General features: G+C 52.4%; 1 protein-coding gene across 5 annotated transcripts in view; it reads left to right on the forward strand.

The window, feature by feature from the left end:
* Wasf2 (WASP family member 2) overlaps window positions 1-3,339 on the forward strand; it is a 77,509-nt gene extending 74,170 nt beyond the window's left edge. For all 5 annotated transcript variants that reach the window (XM_029565211.1, XM_029565213.1, XM_029565214.1 and 2 more), the window contains 2 exons: window positions 78-580; window positions 1,438-3,339. In XM_029565211.1, the coding sequence (XP_029421071.1) occupies window positions 78-580; window positions 1,438-1,595 (661 nt within the window). In that variant the 3' untranslated portion in view covers window positions 1,596-3,339. The remainder of the gene's footprint in view (window positions 1-77; window positions 581-1,437) is intronic.
* The last annotated feature ends 8,970 nt before the right edge of the window (window positions 3,340-12,309 follow it).

The raw sequence follows: 12,309 nt of genomic DNA on the forward strand, positions 1-12,309 counted from the left end.
CTTACTGTTCAGCCTGCCCCTGGGTAGGTGTTTGCATCCTGACAGTGATGGTGAGACTCGTCTCTTTGGCTTTTTAGCTACCCAGCAGACAACCAAAGAGGATCTGGCGTGGCTGGACCCAAAAGAACCAGCGTGGTCAGCCCAAGCCATCCACCCCCAGCTCCTCCTCTGGGCTCTCCCCCAGGCCCCAAGCCTGGCTTCGCTCCACCACCTGCCCCTCCACCTCCACCTCCAATGGGTGTACCACCTCCACCACCTGTGGGGTTTGGGTCTCCAGGGACTCCGCCACCACCTTCACCCCCATCTTTTCCACCTCATCCTGATTTTGCTGCCCCTCCACCACCTCCTCCACCACCGGAGGCTGACTACCCAATGCCACCACCTCCCTTGTCCCAACCATCTGGAGGTGCTCCTCCCCCTCCACCCCCTCCTCCACCTCCTGGGCCCCCACCTCTCCCCTTCAGTGGTGATGATGGCCAGCCTGCTGGACCACCACCGATTTCTGATGTCACCAAGCCCAAGTCATCCTTGCCTGCTGTGAGTGATGCTCGCAGTGACCTGCTTTCTGCCATCCGTCAAGGTAAATAGCAGTGGTGGGTGTGAGATCATGTGCTTTTTCTGAAGCTGGGGTGCTGAGGGAGCAGGATCTGTGCCCTTCTCAGGGGACAGCTTTTATGGAGTACCCAAGAGATTGCCTTGGAGCAAGAAGAGAAAAAAGAAGTCATCCCCCGCACCCACAAAGATGCTGAGATCGAGTTCCTACATCCCACATTCATGATGAACCTGGGATCTTGAAACTCCTTGAAAGTGTGTGCTTTGTGTATGGGTGTTTACCTGCGTGCCTTTTCTTGGGGAAGAATCCCCCAGGAAAAACCAGACACTGTCCCAGTGGGTGACTTTTCAGCTGGACTCCATCACATCCCTTCTGCTCTGCTCTGCCTTTTATTTATATCTCTTGTCTGCCCACCCAGTCCTCCTAGCTCTTTTCTTTTCTCCCAGCCTTGTTCCCATCAGCTTCCCTCCCTACCCCTCCCACTATTTTTCTTTCTCTGTCAGGGACCAGATACGGTCCCAAGGTGTTAGAATGGTTTGTGCTGTTGATGCCCATCGAGAGACTTCTTTTTGGTCTAGAAGAGACGATGAATAGCTGCTGAGCCCCCACTGCAGCTGGGGCCTTGGGCAGTCCCGGAAGGGTGAGGTGTGGTGGTTGCTCTGCCTTCAGGTACCTGGCTTCCCTTCAGACGTGCACACGGCATTGGGCCACAGATTCCGTTAAGACCTGTCCTTCCTTCTCTTGGGCAGATCTGCTTCTCTTTTTGCTTTCTTGGGGGTCCTTCTTTACCCTGTCCTTCACAATCCTGTCCCTATCTAAGTAGTTCTAGGTGGATTCTGAGGCTCAGGTGATGCTTTCTTAACCCTGCCCCCCTCTGCCACCAGGCTTTCAGCTGAGAAGGGTTGAAGAGCAGCGGGAGCAAGAGAAGCGTGATGTCGTGGGCAACGATGTGGCCACCATCCTGTCACGTCGCATTGCTGTTGAGTACAGCGACTCGGAAGATGACTCCTCTGAGTTTGATGAAGATGATTGGTCGAATTAACTTTCTGCCTGCTGCCCCTATTCCCTTTTTTCCCTTCCTACCTGCCTTTTTGATACCTAACCCAGCAGTCCCATGGGAAGGGGGGGGGGGAGAAAGAGTTTCAAGGGGCCAAAGTCTTCCCTGAAGCAACCAAAGATATATCCAAGTGCTTCCTCCAGATCACCATGTGTTTCCTTTCCCTATTTCCTGACTGTGGGCTCCTGAGAGTCCGTAGCTGAGGTAATAATCCCTCTTCCTTTCCAGTGACTGCTACGTATTGAAAAGGAAGAAAAACCCCAAAGCAAATTCCTTTAATTGGGTTTCACCTGGAGATAGTGCCTTCCCCTAACATCCATTTTCACCGGTGGCCTTCCTCCAAAGTCCTTGGACTCAGCTACTTCAAATAATGCTGTCCATCTCCTGGTCTTAAAGCAGTGGGCACAGGCCAGGTGTGGTAGTACATGCCTTAAACCCAGCACTTAGGCAGAGGCAGGTGGATCTCTGAGTTTGAGGCTATCCTGGTCTATGTAATTGAGACCGTGTCTCCAAAAAAAGGGGCAGAGTGGGCACAGCTGCTCCCTTGTCTGTGCCCTGAAAAGAGAGGGCAAGTTGAGTACTTTGACAACCTGACTGCCACACTCCTGTGCCCCACACTACCCTCTGTAGCAGCTGGGCTGCTTCCGTTCAGTCCTATCAAGACCTCAGATACCTTTGTTCCAAGAGGCGTCGAGCCTCTAAAGAATGTCTTACCCTCCGCCCAGAGGTGATGCCTTTCTGAAGGCTGAGGCTATTGCCTCCTGCCCAGGGTCCCTCCTAGTGAGTATAGTGTTCATGCCCCTCCCTCACCCTTAGGTGCCTTCAGACTGCACAGCCAGTTTTAACCTCAGATATCCATGACCAAACTAGCCCTAACACACAGGGACCTGGGCCTCTGCTGCCTGACAAGAGCAAAGCTTGGAAATCTGGAACTGCAGGACTAGAAGAACCTCCTGGGTCCTACCCTCTAAGGATGCCCAGGCTGAAATGAGAAGTGACTTGCTCAAGGTCACACAGTTGGATAGTAACCAAGCAAGAGCTCAGACTTCTTGTTTCCAAGTCACCTGTGTTTTCTGGGACCAAATAATGGGCACCTGCTGGAGTCTGGGCAGAGCAGTGCTGGCTCCAAGCTACTCCAGACCTCCTGAAAGCAGGGGTCCCCTTTGGAGGGTTCACTGCCTGTGCCAGCCCAGCCAATACAGCTTTGACCCTTACAACCTCTTTTGTTGCCCCTTTCTGTCTCTAGTCAGTCTTGTGGCATGGGAACTGTCTTCTGGGAAACAAGCAGGGAGAGGAGGAGCAGGACAGCAGCCTCGGCAGGTGCGGTTTTCAGTTCCACTGCAACTCCTCCCCCTTTTGTTTCCCCAATTTAAGCATAGGTTCTGCCAGCTGTCGAAACTTCAGTCCCTCAGGCTGGCAACGCACAGGCACCTGCTGGGGGCCCTGGCATCCGTGAAGAAGGCTGAAAGGCAAAAGGACACGGGGCCTCTTTCTGCCCCCTCACTGTGCAGGGTGATATTGGTTCCTCCTTTACACCCCTTTCCAGAGCTAATACACAGGTGCTATTATTCAGGAAAAAAACTGGTCGGCTCTGGCGAACAGCAAGGTTTTTTCTCTTCTGCCCCAACTATTGTGTGGCCTCTTATGCTGAAATCCTGAAATCGGCTTCTCCAGCTTTCAGAGCCTGAAACAAAGAGAAACAGGATCTGTCTCTACCCAGCACAGCAAATGGTTGTAGTAATTGCCAAAGCCCTCATAAACCCCTCCGGCTTGAGGAGAGAGTATGATCGCGGGCACTGCTGCCTGCCCTTGCTGAATGCCTCCCCTCTGCCTCCTTTCTTGAACTCGAATGTGGGGACTGAGCATGCAGGTTCCAACAGGCCTTCCTGCTGTGGCTACTCCGGAGCGTCCCATGTCCCCTAGATCCAGTGTCTTTGGCACAGGGCTTGGCGCTCAACTCCATGCTGAGCTTGTTTCCTACCCTGCACTTTAGAGGCCAAAGGTGCTTTTATCAGAACCCTAAAATGTCTGTTGAAGGTGCCCCGGCTGCAGCCCAGCAGGGATTGGAGAGGCAGACGGAGGGCAGTAGCTTCCAAATAGGAGTCCTGGGGCCTAGCCAGTCCAGGGTTTGGCCTAATGGCTTTGACTAAATTACCACCATCCTCCTCCTCTCCGGAAAAAGGGGAGCTAGAGCTACTCAGTATATTTCTGTTCTGACCTTGGAGGGGGCGGTATTGGCCTGGCTTCTGGAATGGACAGAGTCCACCAGGCAAGGGCTGGGGGCAGAAGGAGGTGGGGAGGGGCCCTGCCTGAGGAAGGTAGGATTAGATCATTAGCTCAGTGACCTCCTAGGGTTTCGATGTGCTGTGTTCTCATCCTACAGCTGGTTTGGTAATGATCTGCAAGTCCCGGAGAGCAACAGCACAACTCTGCCTGACGCTCTCATTAAAATCTATGCAGCCAAGCTCAGTGCTTTGTAGCAGCCGGCCTTGCGAAGCCTCCTTAGCTGGGGGGGGGGGGGGGGGGGGGGGGGCTGGGGACCCAGTCAGCTGAGAGGTCCTCTGGGCTCTACTTATGCATGTGTGCACTGAAAAGAAAAGAAGGACAGCTTTAAACCTAGAGCCCTTTAAGATGATAAAGGACCCAGTGCATGTAGGCATGTTTGTGGAGTCCTGTAATTGTAGAATGCAAAGTTTAATGATTAAACTGAGCCAAGGCTAGTAAGAGTATGAAATGGTGGCCCATAAGGACTCTTAAGTGCTGAAGCCAAGGAGCCACCTCCCTTCCTTGTCTGCCTAGCCCAGGGGACCTGCCCCCATTCCTGTGGCCCAGGAGCCCAGCTCACATTCAGCAGTGTCAGAAGTGACTTGTGGCTTTGCCTTGGTGGTGAGATGATTTCATTCCAAAGGAGGGGGTAGGGGGAGCAACCATCCCTTGGAGGCTCAGAGCAGCTGGCCCAAGCTCCAGCTCGCCTCCAGTGGAAGCTCCAGCGCCCTCAGAAACGACCCTGGCCAATGTCACCGCAGAGCTGAGGCGGTGTTGTCAGGGCTAATGTGAAATCTCTTCCCGTGGCCCCGATCCTCCGACTCTACAGCGCCAGCTTGGACAGATTGAGGTCTCTGTGGCTTTGGTGACCCTGTTTAAGCATTCCCACCGTGTCCCTACTCTGTACCAGGACTGCTTCCTGCAGCCCGTCACCTGACCTCAGGGCCTGGGGAGGGAGGCAGTGGGCCAGGGCCAGGGCCAGGCCCTCCTACTCAGGAGGTATGTCAGCCTTGAGGGGTGTCAGGCTTTGAGCTCTGCCAGTGCCCATCCAACCTGGGACCAGGTGTGGTAGAGAAGTGCCTTGTTCTGTGCTTCCTGCCACATTTAACAGGGCCTCAGTGAAGGCCAGGGAACAATTCTGTTACTGTATTAACTTTATTCAGTTAATTCACTTGAGAAACTAACCAATTTTTACTTTCTGTCTAGAATGATGTATGCGTAGGAGAGTGAGCTGTAATGCTCCCAAAGTGCCTTGTTTTCTCTGATATAAATATATTTATAAGGACATATTCCAATAGTTTCTTGGGTGTGTTTGCCACATCAAGATTTTGTGAGCTAATATATAGTGGGGATGCTGTCTGAAAGTAGATTCTATTTCCCTAAAGGCTGGGAAAGGGGCTCTCCAGCTGGAGATCTAGCACTGGGGGGAAGCCAAGCCCCTTTGTGGCTTTCTTCTGCCCCTTTGTGGCTTTCTTCTGCCCCTCATGCCTTTAGAAGGATGTAAGTTTTTTTCTGAGACAGGATCTCATGTAGACCAGGCTGGCCTTGAACTAGCTATGTAGCCAAATCTGGCCTTGGGATCCTGATCTCCATGTCTGGCTAGGACAGGCCCTGAGGTTCCAAGCCTGCTCTTGTGTCCCTTCCAGGCTCATGTGTTACTACTTTTGTACCCCGGTGAACTGAAGGTTCCATGTAACTTTTATGTATACACATGAATACTTACTGGCATTTTCAAATAACTTGATAAAGCCTTTGTAGACAGCCACATCTGGGGGTGTGTGTCTGTGTGTCTGTATGTGTGTTTCATGGGAGGATAAGTTACAAGGGGCAACACAGCCACAGGTGGGTGAGGCCTGGAGGGGAGGGAAGGATCCGGCCTCAGTGGGCTCCGAGGACTGAAGACCTAGTTGGGGAAGCAGAGGCCCAAGGTTCCCTTCCTCCGAGGACAGCCAGAGAGGCGCACAGACTGAATGCTGATGCTGCCTCCCAACATCTGGCCGGCATCTTGTCTGCTTCTCAGACCCAAGCAACTTACCTTAAATAGAACGGTTTACAATGGAATCCGATAAAAGGTTCAGGCTGCTCCACGCCCCCTCTCCGACTTGCCTGAGGAAGAGGGGGCTGGGTTTACATTCTGACTCCCCCAAAATTGACCTACCCAGGCAGCGGCGGTGGATCGGAGCACAGCTGCTGTGGGTTACTGTCTGGGGGTAATTCATGAGGAGACAGTGGGGTGGCCTTGGGAGGGGGCGGGGTTGGAGGCTCCGTGGGTCACCACGCCTGCTGTTCGCAGAGTCACCCACGGCGTCCCGAGAGAGGGGCAGAAGTTCTGAGTTGTCAGCAAGTGCTGCGCCAGCCGCTCTGAGCTCATCGCCGGAGGTGGGGTGCGGGGAGGGGGCGCCGAGCCCCTCGCTCCCCGCTCCCGGGCCTGTTTAGTCAGCACTTGGCCGCCAGTGACTGACAGGCAGCCAGACACCCGCCCTGGCAGAAGACAAAATGGTGTTGGATCCGCCCCTGCGGGTGGGAGGGAGGGAGGTTCTGGGAAGCCGGAGGCCAAGGCCGGCCGCTGCCACTCGGGAGCGTGACCCTGTGCGAGTCGCTGCACCTCCGAGAGCTAATCCTGGAAGGAGCATTTATTGAGCGCCCACTACCTGCTAAAGACAGCACGTTTCATTTTGATCTTGGGAGCAAGGGTCCTCGTGTACCCAAGAGGAAAACAGGTTCAGGGAGGTGAAGTTGGTTGCCTCCAACCACCCGCTGGCCCTCACAGCCCACACCCTGCCTGCCATGCGGCTTACACTGCTTAACCATCGCCATCCAGAAGCAGGATCGAGTGCCCTAGGCTCGTACTAGTGCCCTAGTACTGTTTCAGTACTTACCTGCTTCGCCCCCACCAGCACCTCCCCCTCTCAGTTTTACAGGTGCAGTAACAGGAAGGGGTTTTTTTGTTTTGTTTTTTGTCTTTTTGAGATAGGGTCTCCCTGTAACCCCAGCTGTCCTGGATTCACCATGGAGACCAGGCTGGCCTCGAACTCACAGAAATCCGCCTGCCTCTGTCGCCGCCCCCAGTGCTGGGATTAAAGACGTGCACCACCACGCCCGGCCAGGAGGGTTGTTTTGTCCTTTGAAATCAAACAAGCTTTACAGGGCCCAGTGGGCCTCGACCTTTGGAGGGGATGTAGCCTGTGCCCTTCGCTTCTTGGGAACAAAGTGGGCTCCTAGGTACGGGCTTCACACAGGCACACCCTGCCCAGTACACACATGCACATGTGCATTATACACATTTTCTGTGTGTGCGAGTGGCAGCCACCCAACCAAGAGCCAGGAACTCCGTCGCACATTGTGTACCGACACCTGCCCTTGTGCAAAACAGGGACACAAGTCAGCATGCAGCCACAGGAGCAGACATAATTGCAAGCACATCTAAAGCAGTCCTCCAGACCCACCGTCCCGGCTGGCTGCCTCCGCCAGTTGCTCACTGCCCCCTCCTGGCCACGTATCTGCCAGGGCGACCTGGCACCATTTCCTCAAGTTCTGCTCATCGTGGTTGGCAGCCAGTTCCTGCCTAGATCAGGGGGCAGGAGCAGTTTCAGGTGCCCCCCTCAGTCCCAGGGGATGGGACTGTAGCAGAGGCTCCTGAAGCCTAAGGACAGGAACAGCCTCTACCATCCTGAGGCATCTTTCAAGCCAGAATTGTTAGTCCTTTGTGACAGGAGGGCAGGTGAACCCTCCCACTTCAGCAAGCAGCCACCTCCACCCTGTCCCAGGGAGCCGTACATGTGCTCTCAAGCATTGTTCAGAGGAGTGGACCTCCGGGCTGACAAGGCTGAGGTTGGCTCCTCACACCTGGCTTCTTTCTGTCTGGTCCTGAGCTTCCTCCCCTGTTCAGCAAGGAGTGGAATGCAATGAGACACTGTAGTGTCTCACCATCTTTGCAGCTGATAACACTTCCAGATGTGTGTCTGAGATGAGCACATTCATAACTGACTCCATGGACTCCTCAGGACAGGTTTGGAAGGGTTACCAATATAAAGCCTTTTGTTCCTACTTTACAAATGAAGAAAGGCACAGAGAGGCATAGCAATTTGCCCAAAGTCACACAGCAGACTGGTAGCATATGTGTAAATAGAAACCCTTTCCATGTTCTGGAGAATACAGCACCTTGTGGGCTTGGGCTCAGAACCAAGGAGAGTGGAGCTTTGAGGACTAAAGCCAGAAGCTCTGATCTTTCCTCTGGTTACACTCTGGTTACATTGACTGGGACCCTTGCCTATCTGAAGGCTAGGGGGCTCCCAGAGGAGGTCCCAGGCACTCAGCAAGAAATCTGGCGGGTTCTACTACTTCCTACATACACTGGATGAACCCCTGGTTTTCTCTTATGCAAAGCCAGAGGCAGGCTACAGGAGTCTCTTCCCTAGTCCATAGCTGATTGGTAGCTTGCTCATCAAATTATGTACCCGAGTGATGTGTGTCTGTGTGCTTGGACTGCCTGTGTGTGCACTCACATGAAGCTGTTTATGCATGTCCACTTACAGTACTCATGGGCATTTGTAGCATGTAGGTACATGGGTTTTCAAGCTTACATACATACGATATATCACACTTTGATTTTTTATGTTCGTGTGTGGCTTTTTTTTTTTTCTTGGTCTTTTTGAGACAGGGTCTCCCTGTAGCCCCAGCTGCCCTGGAACTCACTATGTAGACCAGGCTGGCCTTGAACTCACAGAGATCCACCTGCCTCTGCCTCCTGAGTGCTGGGATTAAAGGCATGTGCCACCATGCCCGGCTAGTGTGTGGCTTTTAAAATTATTTATTTATTTTTGAGACAGGGTCTCACTCTGTAGCCAAGGTTGGCAATGCCTCAGTGCTAAGTGCTAAGATTCAGGGCATGAGCCTCCATGCTTGGCTTTCTCTTTTTTGTAAACTGGGGGTTGAATCCAGGACTTTCTGCATCCTCAACCCTGTGTATGTGTGTACATATAATATAAATGGTGTCTGTTGCCTGAAGAGATGGCTCAGCAGTTAAGAGCACTTGCTGTTCTTGCAGAGGACCTGAGCTCCGTTCCCAGTACCCACAATGAGTGGTTCACAACCACCTGTAATTCCAGCTCCAGGGAGATCCAACACCTCAGGGATCTGTGGGCACCTGCACATATAGCCTGCCACAACACACATACACATAATTAAAATAAATCTTTTAGTAAGTAAATGGTGTCAACATGCCTGACAGGTGACTTAGGGCACTTGTAAAGCTTTGCTTGCATGTGTACTCAGTATGTGCACTGAGGACACCTGGGCATGTGCAAATGTTCACCTGTCTTAGTATATAGGACTGGGTGAAACATGCCTGCATACACCAGTGAGTGTGTTTGGGCGTGCCTGTGCAAAAATGTCTGTGTGACAATACCTGCAAATCATAAGAATGCCCTTGTGAGGAAGCATGATACCAGTGCTCCCCCATCCCTGGTACATGGGGTACCTTCGCCGGCTCCAGCCGGCCCTGACTCTGAGCACTCTTGCCCTGGCCTCCCACAAGCACACAATTCCCTAGATCCATCTTGCTCAGCCAATTTGCAGCCTCTTGCTCTCAGCTCCCAAGAAGGCCTGCAGCAAAGTCAAGGGGCTGGTGGCCAATTAGTGAGGGGGTTAATCAGGGATCTCGGAACCCCCCGGGGGACTGGGGAGCTGAAGGTAGCCATGGGGTTGACAGGAGCCAGAACTGCCTGTCATAAGGCTGGGGGAGGGGAACCAGAAGGGTGGGAGTCCTGTTGGTGCTGCAGAACCAGAGGTGGACCAATAGATTCATGATTCTGAACACTGAGAGCAGCAGGGAGCATGGGCAAGTGTATGCACGTTGTGTGTGAAACAGCATGTATGTGCATTCAAGTCCTTGAGTGTAGTCCTGCATGTAGCTGTGTTTACATGACTATGGTTACTACCTATATACACATGCAGGTTTGTGTATGTGTGCTTATAAGTGTGCAGTGGTATGCAAATTGGTTTGCTTACACAAACATCTAGATTTATGTGTACATATGTACATATAAGAGTAAATCTGTGTATATGTGTGTGCAAAAGTATATACTTTTAGGTATGTGTTCCAGCATGCCCTCATGTGCACATAAAGTTCATGTGATTTGTGTACACATGTATAATTATGTATTTAGTGTGCAGATCAAGTGTGCATGCACTAGTGTGCAGATGCATCCAGAGATGGATACATGGATGCTTGTGTGTGTGTTCTCTGAACAGCCAGGTATCTAGTCTTCCATATGTGTGCCTGTGTGTATCCATGTGTATGTGTCTGTGTGTGCACAGGTCTCAGCATGTAAGGAGCTGAGGAATGCAGGGCTGGGGGATGGTGGGCTGCAGGCTGCAGGAGGGAATCTGACAGACGAGCCATGCTGCAGCCCCCAGCCCCGGGAGCCTGTTTTCCAGCCTGCGGAAGCTGTGAGCCCGTGAACTCATCTTATATTAATAGCTGCTGTCTCCTCACTTATTGCAGGGAGAGGCGGTCATGGCCCCGGCGGGGCGCAGGCACTCAGGGCTGCCCCACCTCCCACAAGGACCAGGGCCTGCAGGAAGAGAGTCCCTACCTCCTCCTGGGTTCAGGAGGCCGTTGCCCAGCACCCCTCTTGGCCTGCATGATGGTAGAATCAAGCATAGGGGTAAGAAAGCTGGCACGGGAGGGCATCTGGGAGGCTCAGTACTTCTCCCCAAACACACACCCACAGACACACACACACACACACACACACACACACACACACACACACACACACACACACACACAGAGGCTGAGCAGCCCAGGGCTGAGCACCAGAAGAGTCTGAAAGAGACACCGGAGGCTCTGTGTGAAGGGGAAGACTCAGTCCTGCCCTCAAGGGCTCTCAGAGGCCCTCTGCCTAAGAGGAAACTCAGCTTTCTGAGTTCCTGGTCTGAGGGGAGTCTTAACCTTGTCTTCAGGAGCATCTAGTTCTGAGGAGACAAAGAAATCTGCTCTGATGAGCAGATTGAAGGGACAAGTTCCTTCTTCAGGGACCCTCAGTTGGAGATGTAGCCCTGCCTTCAGGAATCCCATTCTGAGGAGAAGGCAAGACTCTACACACAGGGGCTCAGAAGAGTGCAAAGCAAGGTTTGTTGTGTGAATTACTTCTTCACAGCACAGCAGGACTCAGCAAGGGGTTTCCTGGGGAAGAATTGCTGTAGTGCAAGGGGATCCAGAGCCCTCTCTGCAGAAAATCTAAAGGGAAGACCCAGTCAGCCTACCACACACAAGGTCCCCAAATACCTCAGATACTTTACAGGGCCCCCACACCACACATGAAGCACAGTAGGGGCCCAACACAGACTCCTACACACAGGTGGCACTCAGTAGTCCCCGGAACAGGAGAGCAGAAAGCTGAGCTGAGAACACTAAAGGTCGGGCTGCACTCAGCTAGAACAGGCACCTACCTGGGCAGGGGCTCCCCAGGGGTAGGCAGGAGACAGCAGGGAGGTTCTTCCCTTCAATGCTTCTCCAGAGATCTGGGTGTAACCTGGAGACCCCCAGCTTCACCCTGGGATGGATACAGGCATTACCATCCCACATTCTTGACCACTTTTCTCTGACCGGTTCCCAAACTCCACTCTCCAACCAGTAAAGAAACGATTTGGGGGACAGGAGAGATGGCTCCTCAGTTAAGAGCCCTGACTCCTCTTTCAGAGGACCCAGGTACTGTTCTCAGCACCCACATGGTGCCTAACAACTGTCTATAACGCAAGTTCCAGGTGATCTGATGCCCTCTTCTGGCCGCTCTGGACAGTGCATGCATGTGGTGTTCTTAGATGCGGGCAAAATACTCATACACATAAAATACAAATAACATTTTAAAAATATTTTATTTATTATTTTTATGTGTATGAGTGTATTGCCTGCATATAGGTAAGTGTACCCTTGTGGTACAATGCCTATGGAGGACAGAAGAGGCTGTCAGATCCCCTGGAACTGGAGTTACGGACAGTTGTTCACTGCCATGTGGGTGCTGGGATTCAAACCCAGGTCTTCTGCAAGAACACTCAGTGTTCTTATATGCTGAGCCAAAATCCCAGCTCAACTGACAGTAAATGTGACCTTTCTGGGAGGCCTTTCTTTTTCTTTTTAGTTTTTTGAGATAAGGTTTCCTTTTTTTTTTTTTTTTTTTTTTTTTTTTTTTTTTAGGGTCTCCCTGTAGCCCCAGCTGTCGTGTCATGCAATGCCCACGGAGGTCAGAAGTTCCAGACAGCTGTTAGCCACCATGTGGGTGCTGGGAACTAAACCTGTGTCTTCTGCAAGAGCCACCACTGCTCTTAACTGCTAAGCCATCTCTCCAGTAGATTTCCTTTTTTTTAAACAGTATATATATTTGTGTGTCTGTGTGTGGGTATGTGCATGGAGTGCAGTTTGCCTGGGGGG

The sequence above is a fragment of the Nannospalax galili genome, unplaced genomic scaffold (genome assembly GCF_000622305.1).
Source record: "Nannospalax galili isolate Female #2095 unplaced genomic scaffold, S.galili_v1.0 scaffold1798, whole genome shotgun sequence".
NCBI classification, from domain to species: Eukaryota; Metazoa; Chordata; class Mammalia; order Rodentia; family Spalacidae; genus Nannospalax; species Nannospalax galili.